The sequence below is a fragment of the Anomaloglossus baeobatrachus genome (assembly GCF_048569485.1).
Source record: "Anomaloglossus baeobatrachus isolate aAnoBae1 chromosome 9 unlocalized genomic scaffold, aAnoBae1.hap1 SUPER_9_unloc_1, whole genome shotgun sequence".
NCBI classification, from domain to species: Eukaryota; Metazoa; Chordata; class Amphibia; order Anura; family Aromobatidae; genus Anomaloglossus; species Anomaloglossus baeobatrachus.
The window spans coordinates 975776-998987 of NW_027441819.1; the positions used below are offsets into that span (position 1 = coordinate 975776).

The window sequence follows — 23212 nt, forward strand, 5'->3', positions numbered from 1 at the left end:
TGCTCCTCACCATCATGTGGAGGGAGACAGGTCACAGATCTGATCACAGGGCTGGTCACTGCTGCTCTTCCGTTACTCTGTCCTCACTTGTTGCTGTTTGCACTGTCTCCTGTGTCTGGGCTGTGTCTCGGGAGGAGGTGGATCTGGGGTGGGGTCTGTGCAGGGTTTACAGGCGGCTCCGGCAGAAGCTTCTCACTTCTTCTCCTCCAGATCTCGCTCCATGGCTGACAGCGAAGAGCAGAAGCCGCGCAGGATCCTGGACAACAGCGGAAACCTGAGTAAGAAGCTGCGACCACTGAGCACACAGGACTGCGGGGGGCACATTGTGCTGGGGGCACACTCTTGTTGGGGACACATTATGTTGGGTGAACATTCTTGTCTGGGGGCACATAAATGTGTCGAGTGGGTAAATTCTTGTTTTGGGGCGCACATTTATGTGTTGGGGGCCCCATATACATGTGTTGAGGGGGCATATTGTGTTGGGGCCCCATATACATGTGTTGAGGGCCCCATATACATGTGTTGAGGGGGAGTATTGTGTTGGGGCCCCATATACATTTGTTGAGGGCCCCATATACATTTGTTGAGGGCCCCATATACATTTATTGGGGGCCCCATATACATATGTTGGGGGCCCCATATTCCTTTTTTTTCGGGGGCATATTGTGTTGGGGGCACCCTCCTGAGTTGCGGTCACATACATGTGTTGCGGGGGCATATTGTGTTGGGGCACATTCATGTGTTGTTCCCCTTCTAACCCCCTCTGGCTGCGCTTTATGTCAGGGATGCGGAGCTCTAGTCACTGCCATCAGTGACGCGTATAGGGGCGCTAATACTTATTAGTTTTGGATGACTGACATCACTGGATTTGGAGTTCTCATTTTTGTTACATTGTTGCTCTGTTGGTTTTGCTATATTTTGTTACATGCTGGTGGTTGTAGTTCTCTCAGTCGGTGAGGAATTTGTGGGGTATCAGAATCCTGAGTTTGGGGATCCCTGAACCCCACCATACTCTTTTTTTTATTTTCCATTAGGGGTGTGACCTGAGTTTGTTGGCCATGGCTTATGTGAGCTTTGCTCTTGAGGGGCAGGTCAGAGGCCCTGACATTGCCGATCCTGACTCCTCCTCTATCCTTCTCCTCCTCCTCCCTCTGGAGTCTTTGGTCACCTTCCTCTTCTTCCTCTCATCTTTACTGTTTGGGAATGTTTCTTCTCCTCCTGCTCCTCACTCTGGACACTTTGGACACCTTTCTTCTCCTCCCTCTCAACTCGTCAGGCACATTTTTCTCTCCCACCTCTCTCTTTGGTCACCTTTTTCTTCTTCCTCCTCCCTCTGGACTCTTTGGTCACCTTTCTCCTCCTCCCTCTGGACTTTTTGGTCACCTTCCTTCTGCTCCTCCCCCCTCTGAGGTCTTTGGTCATTTTCCTCCTCCTCCTCCCTCTGGACTGTCACCTTCCTTCTCCATATGAGCTCTTTGGTCACCTTCACCTACCTTCATCTGGACTCTTTGATCACTTTCCTCCTCCTCTTCCTTCCTCTGGACTCTTTGGTCACGTTCCTCCTTTACGTCCTCCCTCTGGACTCTGGTCACCTTCCTTCTCTTCCTCTTTCTCCTCCCTCTGGGTTCTTTGTTCTCCTTTCTCCTGCTCCCTCTGGACTCTGTGGTCACTTTCCACCTCCTCTTCCTTCCTCTGGACTCTCCTCTTCTCTCTGGACTCTGGTCACCTTCCTCCTCTTACAATTCCTCCTCCTCCTGGACTCTGTGGTCACCTTCTTCCTTTTCCCTCTGGACTCTGTGTCACCTTCCTTCTCCATATGGACTCTTTTTGGTCACTTTCATCTACCTTCATCTGGACTCTTTGGTCACCTTCCTCCTTTTCTTCCTCCCTCTGGACTCTGGTCACCTTCCTGCTCTTCCTCCTCCCTCTGGATTCTTTGGTCACCTTCCTTCTCTACCTCTTCCCTCTGGATTCTTTCGTCACCTTTTCCTCCTCCCTCTAGACTCTGTGGTCACTTTCCTCCTCCCTCGTGACTCCTCTGGCAGCAGCTTATCTCCTGTGAAAACCCCATGATAGGATGTGTATCACAACTGGTCCTGCAGAAAAGTCTGGAGAACTTTCATCCAGTGTGTATGGGGTTCTTCTGGCCGTGGTCAGCATTTCCTCTTAGTGGTGGTGAGAGCATGATGGAAGCTTCAGCTATCCTGCTAATGGAATAGAGGATGGGTCACACCCTGCTGCTAAGTACAATCCGGTGCTGGATCCGTGTGGATAACGTGATGATATAGAACATATTACGACCCGTCCTCCCTCCCCGGACACGTGGAAAACACTGCAACCTCTAATCAGCACAGGATTACTGATACTAATCCTATTCTATCTATATGGACCGCTCCAGAATCCAACCTTTTCTCACCTTTGAAAATACAAAATCTCTTCCTTTCGCTTATTTATTCTCATCTGGATTACGACAACTCTTCTGATCGGTCGTCCTCTAACCAAACGTTCTAGCCTTCAATTCATCTGAATGCATCAGCCAGGACTGTATTTCTGTCCAGATGTTACACCGATGCCTCCACCTTGTTCCAGTCATTGCACTAGTTACCCATCCTCTACACAATACAATATAAGCTTATCTCTCTTACCCAGAAAGCTCTCCACAGTTCTGCACCGCCCTACATCTCCCCCTCCTTTGTCTACCATCCTACCCGTCCTCTACACCAGCATACATCCTCTCCTTATCTCTGTCTACCACCCTACCTGTCCTCTCCACAGTTCAGCACTACCCTATATCTCCTCTTCCTCTATCTACCACTCTACCCATCCTCTACACCATTCTGCAATGCCCTACATGCTCTCCTAATCTCTGTATATCACCTACAAACCTCTACACAGTTCTTCCCCACCCCCATATCTCCTCCTCATCTCTATCTACCATTCTACCTGTCCTCTCCACAGTGCTGAACCTTCCAACATCTCCTCCGCATCTGTCTACCATCCTACCTGTCCTCTCCACAGTTCTGCACTGCCCTACATCTCCTCCTCATCTGTCTACCATCCTACCCGTCCTCTTCACAGTTCTGCACCGCCCTACATCTCTCCCTCATCTCTGTCTACCATACTACCCGTCCTCTCCACAGTTCTGCATCGCCCTACATCTCTTCCTCATCTCTGTCTACCATACTACCCGTCCTCTTCACAGTTCTGCACCGCCCTACATCTCTTCCTCATCTCTGTCTACCATCCTACCCGTCCTCTTCACAGTTCTGCACCGCCCTACATTTCTCCCTCATCTCTGTCTACCATCCTACCCGTCCTCTCCACAGTTCTGCATCGCCCTACATCTCTTCCCCATCTCTGTCTACCATCCTACCCGTCCTCTTCACAGTTCTGCACCGCCCTACATCTCTTCCTCATCTCTGTCTACCATCCTACCCGTCCTCTTCACAGTTCTGCACCTTCCTACATCTCTCCCTCATCTCTGTCTACCATACTACCCGTCCTCTCCACAGTTCTGCATCATCTGACATCTCCTCCTCATCTCTCTCTACCACTCTACCCATCTTCTCCACAGCTCTGAACGTGCTAAAAGACTATCATCCTCTATACGCTGAACCTCCCGCTTCCGTCCCCAGGATGTCTCTCGTGCTGCACCAGTTTTCTGGAATGCACTACCCCAGATGATATGACTAATACTGAGCCCCCATATTATTAGGCGTGCTCTATGAACACCTCTTTAGACCGGCCTATCACTTTGCTAATTTAACTGTCCGCTGTTCCCCCTTAATCCTGTCATCGGTCTCCTCCACCTCCTGCACATTCATTACTCAGAAACGGCTCCTGCGGCTTCATATGAAGATCCCTATTTATTATGCTGATGGTGCTTTATTTTTAGCTCTGTGTCCCCCTCCTCTCCTGTGCCTGCCCCCTGTGTGCCCCCCTCTCCTCCGGTGACCTCTGTGATGGCCTCTTTATCAGCATGGTCCCCGTCCCCTCTGATGTGTACTACGCTGCTGAATTTGTCGGTGCTATAGAGATACAATTCTTATTATTGACTCAGGACTACTCCTCCCATTCTCTCTGATGGACGCGGTTGCTGTGACACAGGGAAGGGATTGTTTCCTCGCAGAGCTGCGGTGTTGTCACAGTGGTTTCCCCGGGTTGCAATCATGTAACCATAGCGTCTTGTCACTGGCAGACAGTTGACACATACCACCATGGCAGCAGTGGGGGAGGGGGGCGTGTGCCTGTCAGGGGGTGTAATGTGGCCCCTTCTGGATGCAGACTGACAGGAGGAGCAGTAGAGGGGGGTGACCTCCGGCCCATGGTCACTACTAGAGGAAGACGGGAGGATCCGGGCCCTCGGCTGTCATTTCCCCGTCCCCTTCTTCTCCCCAAAAATGGTCGAATGTACCATTTAGCATTTAGGAGGGATAAACCAGAGCCCCCCAAACCCAACCCTGTATCCAGACTCCTGAGACAATAGCACTGGGGGCGCGGGGCCTGATAGCTGTGGGGTGGGAAGGCTGTGGTGGGATCAGGAACTGTAGGGGGTTGTTGGGGTCTTTAGCTGTACAAGGGTTGTTGGGGTCTGTAGCTGTAGGGGGGGTTGTTGGGATCAGTGGCTGTAGGGAGGTTGTTGGGGTCTGTAGCCGTAGGGGGGGTTGTTGGGGTCTGCGTACGAGGTGTTGTTGTGGTCTGTAGCCGTAGGGGGGGTTGTTGGGGTCTGTAGCCGTAGTGGGGGTTGTTGGGGTCTGTAGCCGTAGGAGGGGTAGTTGGGCTCTGTAGCCGTAGGGGGGTAGTTAGGTTCTGTACCCGTAGGGGGGTAGTTGGGCTCTGTAGCCGTGGGGGGTTGTTGGGGTCAGCCGCTGTAAGGGGGTTGTTGGGGTCAGCGGCTGTAGGGGGGGTGTGGGGATCAGCGGCTGTAGGGGGGTTGCTGGGGTCTGTAGCCGTACGGGGGTTGTTGGGGTCTGCAGCCTTACGGGGGTTGTCGGGGTCTGTAGCCGTGGTGGGTTGTCGGGGTCTGTAGCCGTACGGGGGGTTGTCGGGGTCTGTAGCCGTATGGGGGGTTGTCGGGGTCTGTAGCCGTACGGGGGGTTGTCGGGGTCTGTAGCCGTACGGGGGGTTGTCGGGGTCTGTAGCCGTACGGGGGGTTGTTGGGGTCTGTAGCTGTAGGAGGGTTGTTGGGGTCAGCGGCTGTGTGGGATGCTGCTGGTTGCTGGTGATGGATCCTCGCGGCCATGTTGTTCTCTCGCTTTTCCCGCACTCGCTATTCCCCAGATCCTGTCTGTTTATTCCAGTCAACAATGAAGTCTCCGGGGAGGTGAGTCCGCTGGTCTCCGGGGAGGTGAGTCCGCTGGTCTCCGGGGAGGTCGCTGCTGCCGCCGCTCACATCTGCTTTCTAGGACCTCAGACTAGAAGGGGAGCGCAGGAAGAGATTAAAGGGGTCCTCCGAGAACCATTACTCAGCCGGTGACTCCAGAGATCCTGACCCCTTTAACTGGTCCAATTCCCACACATCACCTACATAAATAAGGAATGCAGGTGGAGGGGGATACGGTGCCATTGTACGGTATTATATGATCTGCGCAGGTGGAGGGGGATACGGTGCTATTGTACGGTATTATATGATCTGTGTGTGTCGCCCCCCGCGTCGGCAGCCTTCCACTACTGCTCGGATCCGGATCCGCGGTGGCTCGAGGGGTCGGGGTCGCGCGACCACCCGGAATAAAGGGGGGTATTTACAGGGGAAGGTGTGGAAGGTTCGTGACGCCACCCGTGGTGCGTAGTAAGATGGAGTACCACCGCTGCAATTGAGTGTACCCGGTCGCGATGGTGTGGGCAGCCAGGTGTTTAACCCCTCCACGGGTAGGGGGATGCCCCGGGACTCGGTGATGGTGTCGGGGAGGTGCTGTCGGGCCGGTAAGGGTTAATTGCGTACTCACTCAGTCCAATAACGCTGACGCTGACAACCGTGGTAAACCAAAGTTCTTGATGCCACTGCAGCAGGGAGGGAGCACGCCTGGATCTCGTGCTCGTTGGTGTTGCTTGTTAGCCTGTGACCTTGACCTTGGCACCTCTTTTCTGTAGTTGGTCCCTTTTAGCATTGAACTAAACGGGTCCCGCTCCCCAGTATGGCTAACTGGGTGAGCTTGCTCTCAGGGTTCACGCTTGGTATTTTCTGGACTATGTATTGGGAAAGTCCTATCCCCCTCGTTGCGCTAGTACTCCGATTTTGGAGCGGGTGGGGACGGATGTTGAAGGCTCCGTCTTTGTCGGGTAAATTACCAGGATGCCTGAAGCTACTTCCTGGCCTAGGGTCCACATGCCCCGTCGTGCCCTGGCCCCTGCCCGGTGATGGCACAAGGCCACCGGCTGTCCTCCTCGACAGTCTGTGCCCCTTGTCACGATCCCCTGTGATCGGGGTCCAGCTCCTACCAGGCCCAGAACAACGTCTGCCACCTAGTAGTCTCAAGGAGCCCAGCTCCTGACCTCTCCTCTCGAGAGTCACTTCACAACTCCCTTGTGACCTCTCCTCTTGAGAGTCACCACACAACTAACTGTCTGTCTCCTGACACTCCTGACCTCCTCTTACCAACCTCCCAAGTGGGCGACCCTATTCCCTTCAGGCTGTCCATTGGTGTGTCTGGTGGGTGTGGTGCAATGTGTTCCTAGGGATTTGATTAGCTTGTTCTTAGCAACACCAAAGGTGAGGGACCTGTAACCAAGGAGGAGGTAAATATCATACAGAAGGGCAGATTGCACAATACCCTGTGACGACCTGATAGGCGAGGGCGTCACCTTCCCCCTTGCTTAAACGTAGCTCGACCCCGAGCTACAGGACACCAGAGGTTTTGGGTTTTTTTTCACACGCAGTGGAGGCACTTTTCTTAAACGTTACTAAATCTTTAAAGAGTTCATCTCCTCAACGGTGGGACGCTACCGGTTTCAATGGTAGCGGAGACTCAACCTTCTCCGTTGCAGCCTCTACCCACGACAGTCCAGTCCCAATGTCCCGGATCCCGTTAACCCGCCAGCCAAACAAACTGAACCCCTGCAAACCTATGGTGGGTCCATGATCAGGTTAAGGTCCCGGGCGTTGTTTTAGACGACTCTGGTGGGCACAGGAGGTGCAACTATATACAATACACAAGTTTGTGTTGGTCACGCAAGTCCTGTGACCGTGGTCCATGTTTACTAAATATGAAAGTTAACGGAGTCCATGTACTGGGCGTATACATTTTTGCAATCTTCTAGCAAATCTGCTTATTTTTACTCCGTTCATTAAAACTGGTTAATTAGGCACTCATTGACTAGCATTTCTATATGAAAAATAATAAAATATGGAAAAGAATAAACGAAAACACCAATACCTAACATTTCTATGGCGTTGTTAAACTACTGGCATTTTTAACATTTTTCAGATTACCGGGTCCCGTAGCCACGCTTCCTTGCGACTATGTACTACCGACGCCGGCACAAACTCTTCCTCAGGCATCGCATGCTTGGTCACCTCCAGGGCATACCAGCCCCGCTGTCCGCAACGCCGGGTATAGGTAACCATTTCTTCGGGTTGGAGGTTGTGCTCGGGGTGCCCCCAGGGGATGTGCGGTGCTACGTCCCGCTGGGACACAAACACCCCAGCTGTGAGGCCTGCTTCTCGGATGAAACCCCACCCTTGCTCGGGGTCAAACTGATCCACGAGACCACGACACCGTGGCCCTCTTACTCGTGAAGCAGTGCTCCTCACCTGCTCCTTTTCCGCTCTGTTGCGAGTGGCAAGCTCCCGCTGTCGCCGGTTTCGCGTGGTGATCTCGGCTTGTAACTGTTGGTGATGTCGTTCCCAGTAGGGGTTGTCAGCGTCCGCCCTCAGCTCCCTAGCTGGCTCTGATTTATTGTGGACCCTTGCGGCCCCAACAGCCGTCAGGATGCCGCGCGGCAGTGGAACCGGTGGATCTTTAGGCTCCACTTCCGCATCTGTAGATGGGAAGACCGACTGCTCCGCAGCCGGGGTTGCAGGACCCGGGTGCTCCGTCTCTGAGGACGGGCCCGGTGATGCGGCCGGGTCCGGTCTGGCCGGGGTCCGGATGACCGCTGTCATGACAGTGATGAGGGACAGCATCGTGGTTTCTGCAGCTGGAGCTTTGTTTAAAGGCACCGAAGGTTCCTCTGTCGGGGTTGGTGTGGGCAGCTCGGCGTCCGCCGAGGACGGGGTAGGTGACGGTGGAATGCTCACCACGAGCGGGGGGCGGTCCGGATCCCTCAGCCGCTATGGCTGGATTTGGGCAATCAATAAGGACTGGGTAACCGCTTACCCTCTCTTCACCCTCTCAATCTCACGGGCTCGCACCTCCATCGCCAGGCTCCTCATCTCTTCCCTCCAGTGGTTTAGGATGAACAGGAACTGCGTCCGCATTCTCCTGCACAGCTGATCTGTCTCTTCCTCCATGTCCATCCATGTCGCGGTCCATGGAACAGCACGTTCCGGTGACCAGTCCCGCTCCGCCATCTTGCCTCTGCGCCGTCCAGGAACGTTATAGCAGAGTCCTGGCGTCCTTGCTTCACTTCCGCTGTAGTTACATTCCGGCACGCCCCCTCAGTTTTCACTCAGCACTCCTTCACGCGCTGTGGCCCTCTGGGAACTTCCGGTTCCGGTCTCACACACAGGACGAAGGTCGGGGCTTCCGCTTCGCTCTCTTTCATGGGGAATACGGAGTTTTGGCCCGAAAAGATGGCAGAACTGGTGGGAAAAAGAATCTTGACGTGCGGTTTTCGGCTCTAAGGCGCACGGCACCCAGGTAAGTGGGTCCTGCTCGGATTCTGTTCGTATGGGGAGATAAGGTATGCACACCAGTGACTATGTAAGGGGAATACATGGAATAGCAGAAACTGCTGTGTGAATACTGACTTGAAAAATCCAATAGCTATATGTAAGAGTGAAAATGTGAAAAATGGAATCTGCATTACTGCCATGAACATATAAATCAAGAGAAATTTAGCTACTGAATTGATCAATGCAATAGAGCCCCAACACTACGCCAAAGTATTTCTCTACGTTGGGGTCCCTAGCTTGTGTGTGTCCTCTCATGCAGTTAAAAAACTTACCGTGTATGGGAAGCTGAGACCCAGGCTATTTATGCGTATTGTATGGATTGGCAATAGGTGTGGTGGGGAGGGTTCACAAACGAAAAACTACTAACAATAACGAATAACGTTTGGAACACCATTCTAAGTCTGAACTGGGTGCAAAAAACCTAAAAAAACATCACTATGGGGAGATAAGGTATGCACACCAGTGACTATGGAAGGGGAATACATGGAATAGCAGAAACTGCTGTGTGAATACTGACTTGAAAAATCCAATAGCTATATGAAGAGTGAAAATGTGATTCTGTTCGTGACGCCAAAGTTTCCAAAATGTGTCGCCCCCGCGTCGGCAGCCTGCCGCTCAGCTCCGCGGTGGCTCGAGGGGTCGCGCGACCACCCGGAATAAAGGGGGGTATTTACAGGGGAAGGTGTGGAAGGTTCATGACGCCACCGGTGGTGCTTGGTAAGATGGAGTACCACCGCTGCAATTGGGAGTAGCCGGTGGCGATGGTGCGGGCAGCCAGGTGTTTAACCCCTCTACGGTTAGGGAGGATGCCCCGGGACTCGGTGATGGTGTCCGGGAGGTGCTGTCGGGCCGGCAAGGGTTAATTACGTACTCAGTTCAATAACGCTGACAACCGTGGTAAACCAAAGTTCTTGATGCCGCTGCAGCAGGGAGGGAGCACGCCTGGATCCCGTGCCCGTTGGTGTTGCTTGTTAGCCTGTGACCTTGACCTTGGCACCTCTTTTCTGTAGTTGGTCCCTTTTAGCATAGAACTAAACGGGTCCCGCTCCCCAGTATGGCTAACTGGATGAGCTTGCTCTCAGGGTTCATGCTTGGGATTTTCTGGACTATGTATTGGGAAAGTCCTATCCCCCTCGTCTCGCTAGTACCCCGATTTTGGAGCGGGTGGAGAACGGATCTTGAAGGCTCCGTCTTCGGGTAAATTACTAGGACGCCTGAAGCTACTTCCTGGCCTAGGGTCTACGTACCCCATCGTGCCCCGGCCCCTGCCCGGTGATATGACAAGGCCGCCGGGTGTCCTCCTCGACAGTCCGTGCCCCTTGTCACGATCCCCTGCGACCGGTGTTCAGCTCCTACCAGGCCCAGACCAACGTCTGCCACCTAGTAGTCTCAAGGAGCCCAGCTCCTGACCTCTCCTCTCGAGAGTCTCTTCACAACTAACTGTCTGTCTCCTGACACTCCTGACCTCCCCTCACCAACCCCCCAAGTGGGTGACCCTATTCCCTTCAGGCCGTCCACTGGTGTGTCTGGTGGGTGTGGTGCCGAGTGTTCCTAGGGTTTTGATTAGCTTGTTCTTAGCAACACAAAAGGTCAGGGACCTGTAACCAAGGAGGAGGTGGATATCATGCAGAAGGGCAGATTGCACAATACCCTGTGACCTGATAGGCCAGGGCGTCACATGTGCAGGTGGAGGGGGATATGGTGCCATTGTACGGTATTAGATGATCTGCGCAGGTGGAGAGGGATACGGTGCCATTGTATGGTAATATATGATCTGCGCAGGTGGAGGGGGATACGGTGCCATTGTATGGTAATATATGATTTGCGTAGGTGGAGGGGGATACGGTGCCATTGTATGGTAATATATGATCTGCGCAGGTGGAGGGGGATACGGTGCCATTGTGTGGTAATATATGATTTGCGTAGGTGAAGGGGGATACGGTGTCATTGTATGGTAATATATGATCTGCGTAGGTGGAGGGGGATACGGTGCCATTGTACGGTATTATATGATCTGCGCAGGTGGAGAGGGATATGGTGCCATTGTACGGTATTAGATGATCTGCGCAGGTGGAGGGGGATACGGTGCCATTGTATGGTAATATATGATCTGTGCAGGTGGAGGGGGATACGGTGCCATTGTATGGTAATATATGATTTGCGCAGGTGGAGGGGGATACGGTGCCATTGTACGGTATTAGATGATCTGTGCAGGTGGAGGGGGATACGGTGCAGCAGGTTTATGCACAGTCTGTGGCACGGGGTCACACTTCTGTTATTGTGATGACATCGGGACATTCCTGTCATTTTTCCTTCCCGGGGTCAGAGTTTCCGCAGATTGCAGCAATTACCACATCCTGTCGTGTTGCACAAGGCGCAGGAACATGGCGGATGCTGCCCACTAAAATCCGAAGGCTGCGGGGGGTAGTGTCTTATCATTTACAATAGGGGAGTGATCTTATTATTTCGGGGGGTGATGTTATTTACAGCGGGAAGGGGGGGTATTCCCCCCTACAATCCTAATCTCCACACCTGACAAGGTGACGTCAGCCATCAGTGGTTCATGTTCTGCGGTCACCGCCTCCGCTTCTCACCGTTACCAAGAATAAACAGCCATTATCTCTGCCGCACCCTGAGTGTTGTGTGTATTAGGCTGCGGTCAGATGAGCGTATGGAATCATATGCGATAAGATGAGGACACTTTGCTCAGACTGCTGAGAGCATGACCAGGTGTCCTCTGCTGAGAGCATGACCAGGTGTCCTCTGCTGAGAGCATGACCAGGTGTCCTCTGCTGAGAGCATGACCAGGTGTCCACTGCTGAGAGCATGACCAGGTGTCCTCTGCTGAGAGCATGACCAGGTGTCCTCTGCTGAGAGCATGACCAGGTGTCCTCTGCTGAGAGCATGACCAGGTGTCCTCTGCTGAGAGCATGACCAGGTGTCCTCTGCTGAGAGCATGACCAGGTGACCACTGCTGAGAGCATGACCAGGTGTCCTCTGCTGAGAGCATTACCAGGTGACCACTGCTGAGAGCATGACCAGGTGTCCTCTGCTGAGAGCATGACCAGGTGTCCTCTGCTGAGAGCATGACCAGGTGTCCTCTGCTGAGAGCATGACCAGGTGACCACTGCTGAGAGCATAACCAGGTGTCCTCTGCTGAGAGCATGACCAGGTGTCCTCTGCTGAGAGCATGACCAGGTGTCCTCTGCTGCGAGCATGAGCCGAGGGTCCTCTGCTGCAAGTGTGAGCCGAGGGTCCTCTGCTGCGAGTGTGAGACGAGGGTCCTCTGCTGAGAGCATGAGCTGGGCGTCCTCTGCTGAGAGCATGAGCCGGGTGTCCTCTGCTGAGAGCATGACCATGCGTCTTCTGCTGCGAGTGTGAGCCGAGGGTCCTCTGCTGAGAGCATGACCAGGTGTCCTCTGCTGGGAGTGTGAGCCGAGGGTCCTCTGCTGGGAGTGTGAGCCGAGGGTCCTCTGCTGGGAGTGTGAGCCGAGGGTCCTCGAGTGTGAGCCGAGGGTCCTCTGCTGCAAGCGTGAGCCGAGGGTCCTCTGCTGCGAGCGTGAGCTGAGGGTCCTCTGCTGCGAGCGTGAGCCGAGGGTCCTCTGCTGCGAGCGTGAGCCGAGGGTCCTCTGCTGCGAGCGTGAGCCGAGGGTCCTCTGCTGCGAGCGTGAGCCGAGGGTCCTCTGCTGAGAGCATGACCGGGTGTCCTCTGCTGAGAGCATGACCGGGAGTCCTCTGCTGCGAATGTGAGCCAGGCGTCCTCTGCTGAGAGCATGACCAGGTGTCCTCTGCTATGAGCATGAGCCGGGTGTCCTCTGCTGAGAGCATGACCATGCGTCCTCTGCTGCGAGTGTGAGCCGAGGGTCCTCTGCTGAGAGCATGACCAGGTGTCCTCTGCTGAGAGCATGACCAGGTGTCCTCTGCTGCGAGTGTGAGCCGAGGGTCCTCTGCTGCGAGTGTGAGCCGAGGGTCCTCTGCTGCGAGTGTGAGCCGAGGGTCCTCTGCTGCGAGTGTGAGCCGAGGGTCCTCTGCTGCGAGTGTGAGCCGAGGGTCCTCTGCTGCGAGTGTGAGCCGAGGGTCCTCTGCTACGAGTGTGAGCCGAGGGTCCTCTGCTGCGAGTGTGAGCCGAGGGTCCTCTGCTGAGAGCATGACAAGGTGTTCTCTGCTGCGAGCGCGAGCCGAGGGTCCTCTGCTGCGAGCGTGAGCTGAGGGTCGTCTGCTGAGAGCATGACCAGGTGTCCTCTGCTGAGAGCATGACCAGGTGTCCTCTGCTGCGAGTGTGAGCAGAGGGTCCTCTGCTGCGAGCGTGAGCCGAGGGTCCTCTGCTGAGAGCATGACAAGGTGTCCTCTGCTGCGAGCGCGAGCCGAGGGTCCTCTGCTGCGAGCGTGAGCCGAGGGTCCTCTGCTGAGAGCATGACCAGGTGTCCTCTGCTGAGAGCATGACCAGGTGTCCTCTGCTGCGAGTGTGAGCCGAGGGTCCTCTGCTGCGAGTGTGAGCCGAGGGTCCTCTGCTGCGAGTGTGAGCCGAGGGTCCTCTGCTGAGAGCATGACAAGGTGTCCTCTGCTGCGAGCGCGAGCCGAGGGTCCTCTGCTGCGAGCGTGAGCCGAGGGTCCTCTGCTGAGAGCATGACCAGGTGTCCTCTGCTGAGAGCATGACCAGGTGTCCTCTGCTGCGAGTGTGAGCCGAGGGTCCTCTGCTGCGAGTGTGAGCCGAGGGTCCTCTGCTGCGAGTGTGAGCCGAGGGTCCTCTGCTGCGAGTGTGAGCCGAGGGTCCTCTGCTGAGAGCATGACAAGGTGTCCTCTGCTGCGAGCGCGAGCCGAGGGTCCTCTGCTGCGAGCGTGAGCCGAGGGTCCTCTGCTGAGAGCATGACCAGGTGTCCTCTGCTGAGAGCATGACCAGGTGTCCTCTGCTGCGAGTGTGAGCCGAGGGTCCTCTGCTGCGAGCGCGAGCCAAGGGTCCTCTGCTGCGAGCATGAGCCGAGGGTCGTCTGCTGCGAGCGTGAGCCGAGGGTCCTCTTCTGAGAGTATGACCAGGTGTCCACTGCTGCGAGCGTGAGCCGAGGGTCGTCTGCTGCGAGCGTGAGCCGAGGGTCCTCTTCTGAGAGTATGACCAGGTGTCCACTGCTGCGAGCGTGAGCCGAGGGTCCTCTTCTGAGAGTATGACCAGGTGTCCACTGCTGCGAGCGTGAGCCGAGGGTCCTCTTCTGAGAGTATGACCAGGTGTCCACTGCTGCGAGCGTGAGCTGGGCGTCCTCTGCTGCGAGTGTTAGCCGGGTGTCCTCTGCTGAGAACATGAGCCGGGCGTCCTCTGCTGCGAGTGTGAGTTGGGCATCCTCTGCTGAGAGCATGACCGGGTGTCCTCTGCTGCGAGTGTTAGCCGGGTGTCCTCTGCTGAGAACATGAGCCGGGCATCCTCTGCTGCGAGTGTGAGTTGGGCATCCTCTGCTGAGAGCATGACCGGGTGTCCTCTGCTGCGAGCGTGAGCCGAGGGTCCTCTGCTGTGAGTGTGAGCCGAGCCTCCTCTGCTGCAAGCATGACCAGGCGTCGTCTGCTGCGAGTGTAGCGCCCATGACTGTATCAGGGTGTAACAGGGAACTGCATCCTCTACTCCAGGGTGCAGGGCCTACCCCCCCATGGTTCCAGGTTCCCATTAACAGTGTCACTAACATCTGCACTACAAATCCCAACCACACCTCACACCTGTACAGACACACCACGACCGCCCACCTAGGGGTCAGGCAGACTGGTGGGAGGGGACACGAGAGAGAAGAGTGTGAGGCCGGTTTCACACATCCGGCTTTTCGCCGGTTTGCCGGATCCGGCGCTCTCCCGTACAGACAATACAGTACAGTGACAACGCTGTAACTTCCGGGTCACATGCGCCGGTCACATGACAGCATGTGACCGGCGCTTGTTGCGCTGTCACTGTACTGTAGTCACTGTATGGGAGAGCGCCGGATCCGGCAAACCGGCAAAAAGCCGGATGTGTGAAACCGGCCTTAGCCCTCAGAGAGTGAGGAGCTGGGGAGTTGTAGCTCCCAGGGAGGCGACAGGTTGGGTCGCAGACGGTGGTCCGGGAACACAGGAGTCGGGGACCGGTATCAGGAACACTGGACAGGAGTATAACAGACGCAGTCTAGGAGGACTGTTGGCGCCAGAAAGCCCACCTACCTTACCGGTACCAAGCACGGCGGGGTACAGGACCCTAGATCAGGGAAGAGCTTCAGGCGCCTTGATAATTAACCTCTGGAGGATGGTCTCTTTATGAACTTTCCCCAAGAGCTCAGAGATTGAAGGCACCAACACAACACGGGGGATAGAGTTCTTCAAAATACACAACCCATAAAAATCTCATGTGCCAGTCACCAAGAGCACAGCTGCCGTACACACGGGTAGCGGGGCCCCGAAAGCTTCAGGCCAAGGGGCCACAACGGTCAATCAATTTGTGCACGGAGGCAGGGCTCCGGACTTACCAAGTGACACCGGTGGGAGCGGGACCTGGACGGGCTCCCCCCGTAGAGACTGCGGTGCCTAGAGACTTTGGTTTACCATCTGTATGCGTGTCTGCTTGTCCCACCTGATCCACCATTACGACTACCGCAGTGAGTAATCTGACCCCTGCACCCTGCTTTCCCAAGGCCGTGCCATCCAACCACCAACCCTGCTTTCCCCCCACCATCCAGGGCCTTCCCTACCTGCAGAGGGACTGACACCTGGCTGCCCCCACGCCATCTGCCCCGGTACTCCCTTCAGCAGCAGCGGTACTCCCATTACCGCAACCCGCAGGTGGCGTCACGAACATTCATCCCCTGTAAATATCCCCTTACATTTGAAGTGGCCGCAAGCCCCCGGGTCCGGAGACCCTCAAGCCACAGCAACCCCGGATCTGAGCAGTTCGACTGCTGCTGGGGTGGCACACGAGCGTGAGCCGAGCGTCCTCTGCTGCGAGCGTGAGCCGAGCGTCCTCTGCTGCGAGCGTGAGCCGAGCGTCCTCTGCTGCGAGAGTGAGCCGAGCGTCCTCTGCTGCGAGCGTGAGCCGAGCGTCCTCTGCTGCGAGCGTGAGCCGAGCGTCCTCTGCTGCGAGCGTGAGCCGAGCGTCAGGTGACTTCCTTTAGTGATATACATCATTGGGGGGGTCATGTGACTTCCTGCAGTGATACATTCATTGTACATCATGGGGGGGGGGGGTGTCAGGTGAGTGACACTGGCCCCAGTCCCTTCATGCAGCCACTCAGTCTCCAGTGATCGGTGCCGTGGTCAAGAGTCATGTGAGAGGAGTCATCTTCGCAGTCGGGGGAAGGGGGGGGGTCACAAGTGGGGATGTGGCCTGATCGTTTGTTACAATGGTTCCTGTTGGCTATCACCGATTGGCTGCTGTGTGTAAATTCTGCGAGGTGGCAGTGACATCACTGATCCTCTGCCCTCCTGTAGGAGATCCGGACCCCGGACTCGGCTGCTGCGGGTGGATCCTGGTGATCGTGTCCTTCTTCTTCACCATTCTCACATTTCCCATATCAGTATGGATGTGTATAAAGGTAAATCAGAGACACGTCACCCCCGGGCCCCCGTCGCTTCTGGTCCCGGTCACCCCCGGGCCCCCGTCGCTCCTGGTCCCCTGTCACCCTCGGACCCCCGTTGCTCCTGGTCCCCTGTCACCCCCGGGCCCCCATCGCTCCTGGTCCCCTGTCTTCCCCTGTCGCCCCCGTCGCTCCTGGTCCCCTGTCTTCCCCGGGCCCCCGTCACTCCTGGTCCCCTGTCGCCCCCTTCTTCCCTTCACCTGTCACCCTCCAGCTCCCCATCACCGTCACTCCTAGTCCCCATCACCCCCATCCCCCCATCATCTTGCCACGCTCCCTGCCGCTGACATCACTCCTCTGATTTCAGATCGTGAAGGAATACGAGCGGGCGATCATCTTCAGACTGGGCCGCATCCTGCGAGGAGGAGCCAAGGGACCAGGTCAGGTTCTGTGTAATGTTCTGTGCACCGGCCGCTGCAGTCCCATGTAAACAGGCTGTGACTGTGAGACAGCTGCATATTTGTTACAGTGGATCAGGACGGGTGTTCACCTGTTAGTAACTTTTCATTGCTCACGATGATGGGAGACGCACTCCATGTAAGCAGAGATGAAATCCGCTAGAGCGTGGAAATAATCACACGACCCCAACCAGAGCGCCGTGGATGACACCGAGCAGCACTGCGCCGAGCATGCGTCACCGTAACAGCCACCCCACTGTAACCCTGCCCTCACTGACATCACCCACCGTGACTCCTCCGCAGGTCTCTTCTTCGTCTTGCCCTGCACTGACAGCTTCATCAAGGTGGATATGAGGACCATCTCCTTCGACATCCCACCCCAAGAGGTAAGAAAGTCAGCAAGAGGCCGCGGGGCAGGAGGGGACCACGGGGCAGTAAGGGGCTGGACCATGGGGCAGGATTGTGCCGGGATAGAGGGGACCGGACCACGTGGCAGGAGGGGACTATGGGGCAGGAGGGTGGCAGGCTTGAGGGAACCGTGGGGCAGGAGGGTGCCGGGCTGCAGGGGGCTGGACCTTGGGGCAGGAGGGGGTCGTGGGGCAGGAGGGTGCCGGACCATGGGGCAGAAGGGGGCCGGGTTAGAGGGGGCCGCAGGGTGCCGGACTATAGGGAGCCGCAGGGGGCTGGGCTGCAGGGTAGGAGGGGGCTGGGCTAGAGAGGGCTGGGCTTGAAGGCTGTAGGGTTCTGGGCAGGAGGGTGAAGCGCTACAGAGAATAGAAGGGGTCTGGGCTGCAGGGTGCCTGACTGGAGGGTGAAGGGCCGGAGGGCAGTGGGGGGGGGGGGCTCTGTTGTGGGGTCAGGACAAGGTATTTTGGTGTTTTGGCGGATGGAGTGCCCGTCCTCCCATATAGCCTGGATATTCGAGCCCCGGTGACCCTGCCAGTGATCATCGCTCTGCTGGTTTTGGCCCCGGCTGATCGGTGGTGTTCGCGAGGCTGTGGGTCACGTTATCTGCAGCACATTCTGCTCACACCCATCGGGTAAATCACAAACACTTTGTTTTCCCGCAGTCCGAGCTCCGGCTGAATTGTTTTTTTAAATATCAAAAGCGAATAATAATAACGGGCAGAAGTGACGAGTGCGGCTGGATTTTATTCCTGTATTTGTGGTGGGGGAGGGGATAATAAAAATAATGGAACTCAAATATCTTATTTTATATAAATCCGGTCCTTTCTCCCTCAATAGAAATGAGAAATAACCCAAACTGGCATGGAGTATCCGTCAGAGTCCGGACTATAACGAATGAATCACAACCGTAAATGCCAGAAACACAAAAAATGAAATGCGGGACCTTTGTTTTGTCGTCTACCTATTACCCTAAAAATGATCGAAACATTGTATGTTCCCCAAAATGATGTCAATTTACCCCGTAACAAAGCAGCCCTCGCCCAGCGCCCCTGACAGCAAACACAATCACTGCAGATAGAGGAAAGCCAAGATGTGGGCTCCCCGGCTGACCCGACTGTCCTGTGCTGCTCTGGTGCTGACCCAGCCCTCCTGCGGCTGACCTGACCGTCCTGGGCTGCTCTGGTGCTCACCCGGCCGTCACTGCACTCTATGATGCGGATGCACCGAGGATCAATGACCACGCATAAGGTTCTATATGAAGTCCCGGCTCCCAGCACGGCCCTCACTGGCAGCGACCACCTGCCGGTCACCACGGTGCCACCACACTGGACTGGACACAATGCTGCAATGTTAATAGTGGGTTTTCTCCTAAATTGTGTGCCCCTCCCCAGGGTGGTATTAGACCCCTAGCACACACATGGAGAAGCAGGCAGGGTGGGGGTCCCACACCGGACAGTGATGGAGCAGAGTGGGCTGCGGAGGATGGGGTTTTTAATTTCTCCTTTGTTTTCTCAGATCCTCACTAAAGACTCGGTGACGGTCAGTGTGGACGGCGTGGTGTACTACCGGGTCCAGAATGCCACCCTGGCCGTGGCAAATATCACCAATGCCGACTCTGCCACTCGCCTCCTGGCACAGACCACCCTGAGGAACGTGCTAGGAACCAAGAACCTGTCCCAGATACTGTCCGACCGGGAGGAGATCGCACACAACATGCAGGTAGGGGGCGCTCGGCTACCCACCACCATTGCTGCCGCGTGCGCTTGGCCACCCACAACAACCACCACGGCTGACACAGTCTCTCCCTGCAGTCCACACTGGACAGCGCCACAGACGACTGGGGCATCAAGGTGGAGCGTGTGGAGATCAAAGACGTGAAGTTACCGGTGCAGCTGCAGAGGGCGATGGCGGCAGAAGCGGAGGCTGCACGCGAAGCCAGGGCCAAGGTACAAGCTACAGCAGCACAGAGGATTTCAGGCGATTGTTTCCAGTGTCTTCTGAACTATGCGAGCTGCTGGAGAAAAAGTATCTCCACATTCATCCGGGCACATCACCCTCACCAGCAGACAACTATTCCCATCATTTCATCGCCCAATATCCCCCTAGCCACACATCATACAGGGCAGATCCCCCAGAGTATCCCCTCCCCCGCCCATCACATGACCCGCCGGTTATTTCCAGCTTCGGGCATTGTCCCAGTACATACCAGTCCTTACTGGGAAGCTGCGGAATCAGTAGGGACAGCAGCTCCCGGACGTTGAGCAGATCTGGCTCCACACGCAGCCTGAAAACAAGCAAGATCTGTCCCTGCAGATTAACCCTTCCCCCACCCCGGGCAATGTGTGATAGCTGCACCCTGAGAACGCAGAAGCCGTCCAACACGCAGCGTTCACACGCCAGTCACAATCCGGCACAGGGCTATATACTCACTGTATACAGGCAAGATTGGGGGAGCAGGAGCTAAAGACCTCATCCCACTGGAGCCACCACTAGGGGGAGCTCCCTGTATACAGAGATACATGATAAGATCCTGTCTACAGCCACCACTAGGGGGAGCTCCCTGTATACAGAGATACATGATAAGATCCTGTCTGCAGCCACCACTAGGGGGAGCTCCCTGTATACAGAGATACATGATAAGATCCTGTCTACAGCCACCACTAGGGGGAGCTCCCTGTATACAGAGATACATAAGATCCTGTCTGCAGCCACCACTAGGGGGAGCTCCCTGTATACAGAGATACATGATATGGTCCTGTCTGCAGCCACCACTAGGGGGAGCTCCCTGTATACAGAGATACATAAGGTCCTGTCTGCAGTCACCACTAGGGGGAGCTCCCTGTATACAGAGATACATAAGATCCTGTCTGCAGCCACCACTAGGGGGAGCTCCTTGTATAGAGAGATACATAAGATTCTGTCTGCAGCCACCACTAGGAGGCGCTCTCTGCTTATATATAGCACTCTTTGACCTCTGGGTTTGGCCGTGTATTAACCCTATAATACACGTCTCTCCACAGGTAATCGCCGCAGAAGGTGAAATGAATGCGTCTCGGGCCCTGAAAGAAGCCTCCATAGTGATCACAGAGTCCCCGGCGGCTTTGCAGTTACGTTACCTTCAGACGCTGACCACCATCGCTGCGGAGAAGAACTCCACCATAGTCTTCCCTCTCCCCATCGATATGCTGCAGGGAATCATGTCCGGCCGCAAGTAACGCGTCAGCGAAGACCGATGGTCGCCGCAACGAAAATTAATCCTATACAATGTAGCCGGTCACGTGACCCCGCTGTGCTGGACGTCCCATGATGCTCAGCGGCAGGGTGCACTTATTTCCAGGGAACCTCCACTGTAGACCCCACATGATCAGCACCGACCCGCCTACCCCCCCTCAGCTGCTTATATTCTGTGAATCGCGTCACTGATTGTTGTATTTTATATATTGTATCTAATAAATGGAGATTTCAACATATGGCCGGAAGCTGTGAAAACCGTATGTTCTACTCGTCACCTCCAGAGCTGCACTCATTCTGTTACAATGTGTCTTATCCTCCAGTCACCTCCAAAGCTGCACTCACTATTCTACTGGTACAATGTGTCTTATCCTCCAGTCACCTTCAGTGCTGCAGTCACTATTCTGCTATTACATGGTGTCTTGTTATGAGCACAGCTCTTGAAGTGAATGGAGCCAGGGCAGCAGTTTCAGTATTGGGGTATTGGGGAATTCTGGACTCTACAGACAGACCTGTTATGGTCAGGAGACCGCAAAATTGCTTGCAAAAATCCCATAAAAAAGTTGGTGATAATTAGTGTTGAGCGGATCCGAACTGTAAAAATCCGAATCCGCGTGGTTTCAGCGTCCGATCCGGGTCCGACCCGGTCGCGGGAATTCGGCTGCACGATCCGGATCCGGGATCTCTCTCTCTCTCGTCCCGGATCCGCTTCCCATTCACATACATTGGTCCGGATTGGATCCGGACTTCTTTTCCAACCCACAACGGATCCGCCGGACCCGGATTATTAGAAGTCCGCTCAACTCTAGTGATAATACAGAGTAGTTGGAAACTGAGCTGGTTGCAATCCACTAACTACACAAACAATTAGAAGTAGCGGTGTAGTGTTCCTAAAAAACCTAGACAACTCGTCACCCTCCGGAGAACTAACTAACCTCAAAGATGAAATGAGGAATCCTTACTTGCCTCAGAGGACCCCGAAAGGAAAGTTAAAAGCCCCCAACATATAACGACAGTGATGTAGGAAAAAAAAAAACCCAACACACCGATGGTAGATATAGAAATAAGCAAAGTGAGGCCCTGCTAGCTAGATACAAAAGTATAGGATAGATTTCTGGTTGCAGCCAGTAATAACCCTGAATAATACCAACACCTGATAATCAAAAATTCCCTAAAAGATCACACGATCTTCCTCCCACTATATCGGGACATTTAAATAGAAAAAGTAAATACAATAGAAGAGATCATAACTACAAAAACCACGGAGATACAAAAATACAAATCCTGATCAAACGGAGTTAAAAACTCCCTTTCTTTCTGGCAATAAAATCGCCCTCCAACAATAGTTCAGGAAGAGCATTTATTTACCAGCAAGAAACAAAAAGGGAATATTCTCAAACACAGGTCCAGGGAAAGATAGATTAAGCAGAAACTCCCTTCAGTGCAAATTCAGCCCCAACCATGAGAGCAAAATACTTTCAGACATTGCTGCAGACTCAGGATGACATGGGAACAAAACTGATGCAAAGGAACAAAAAAAAACAAAAACAAAAAAATAAAACCATCATTGCAGAAATCATTCCTGGAATATCCAAAAAGGCGCAAAAAGGCAAAACAAAACCTACAGGGAAAGGCAAAAGCCTAAAGACTGGAGGACAAAATTCAGGACATCTTCACATGAAGCAGAAACAATCATCACCGGCAAAGGTTAGACAGAGACTGCCTTCCTATATCCCCCCCAGGCTGGACTCCATAGGCTTCCTGAAACAGCAATCATCTCCAACACCTGTCTGAGCGACAGATGCAGAGTCAAGACTCACTACCAGCACTAGCCACCAGAGGGAGCCAAGAAACACTCCGGGAACAGCACCATCTCTGATGATATTCACAACACAGAACATTTCGCTGGATCCAGTTGAAGATTTATTGCTGTTAAATACTCAAAATCCCTCCTGTAATAAATGTTTGGTGGCAGCGCAGCAGGTGGGGGGGGATCAGGGGTCTCAGAGTCACTGGTGAGGGGTGGGGGACCGGGGTCTCAGTCTCTAGTGGGGGGGTGGGTCGGGGGTCTTGGCAGTGAAGGCACACCGGTGGCGGCACGTGTCCAGATCACATGTTCAGCTCCGCCAGCGCCTTCTCCAGGGGTCCACCGCCCAGAAGTCTGTGTCCCAGCCCAGGAACCAGCCAGTGAAGGTGGGGGGCTCGAACCCCTGCTTGATGACGGCCACGGGGGTCCTGGGGTCCTCTGCTGGACGGATCCGTCTCAATGTATTTAGAGGCTAAAAAACAGAAGAGGCTGCAGGTGAGATAACGGCCCCCGTATTATGTAAGCAGCCCCCCATTACTGACGCAGACGGGCCTGACCCCTCAAGTCTCATCTCGCAGCTGAGGGCTCGTCACAATGTGTCACTGCAGAGGCTCCAGAGCGGAGAGGTCTGTGTCACACCCGCGGATTATGAAACCCTCAGCTGTAGAGAGCGCCCTGGAGCAATGCTCTGCGGATCCATATAAATAGGGCATCCTGAAGCAACGCTCTGCGGATCCGAGTGCAGAGAGCGTCCCGGAGAAACGCTCTGCAGGATCCGAGTACAGAGCACCCCGCAGCAACGCTCTGGGGAGCCAAATACAGAGTGCGACAGAGCAACGTTCTGCAGACGCTCGCTTCTTACCTGATGCCTGCGCTTCTTTCTTTTCTTCCTCTTGAGCTTCGTTTCCGATCCAGACAAAGACCTGAAAACAGTAGAAGCAGGAGGTGAATGAACAGA

At 54.8% G+C, this 23212-nt stretch overlaps 1 protein-coding gene and 1 long non-coding RNA gene across 2 annotated transcripts; one reads left to right on the plus strand and one right to left on the minus strand.

Moving 5' to 3' along the window:
• The first annotated feature begins 171 nt into the window (after positions 1 to 171).
• STOM (stomatin) lies at positions 172 to 20686 on the plus strand. The gene is made up of 7 exons (XM_075331848.1): positions 172 to 278; positions 16265 to 16368; positions 16718 to 16790; positions 17112 to 17194; positions 18732 to 18935; positions 19028 to 19162; positions 20237 to 20686. Exons 1-7 carry the CDS (start codon positions 221 to 223, stop codon positions 20429 to 20431), a joined length of 852 nt encoding a protein of 283 aa, XP_075187963.1. The 5' UTR covers positions 172 to 220; the 3' UTR covers positions 20432 to 20686.
• Positions 20687 to 22347: 1661 nt separating this feature from the next.
• LOC142259449 (uncharacterized) lies at positions 22348 to 23187 on the minus strand. Its single transcript, XR_012727942.1, has 2 exons — positions 23117 to 23187; positions 22348 to 22726 (listed from the first exon to the last, which is right to left on the minus strand). It is a non-coding gene; the product is annotated as an uncharacterized LOC142259449 (long non-coding RNA).
• Positions 23188 to 23212: the final 25 nt, after the last annotated feature.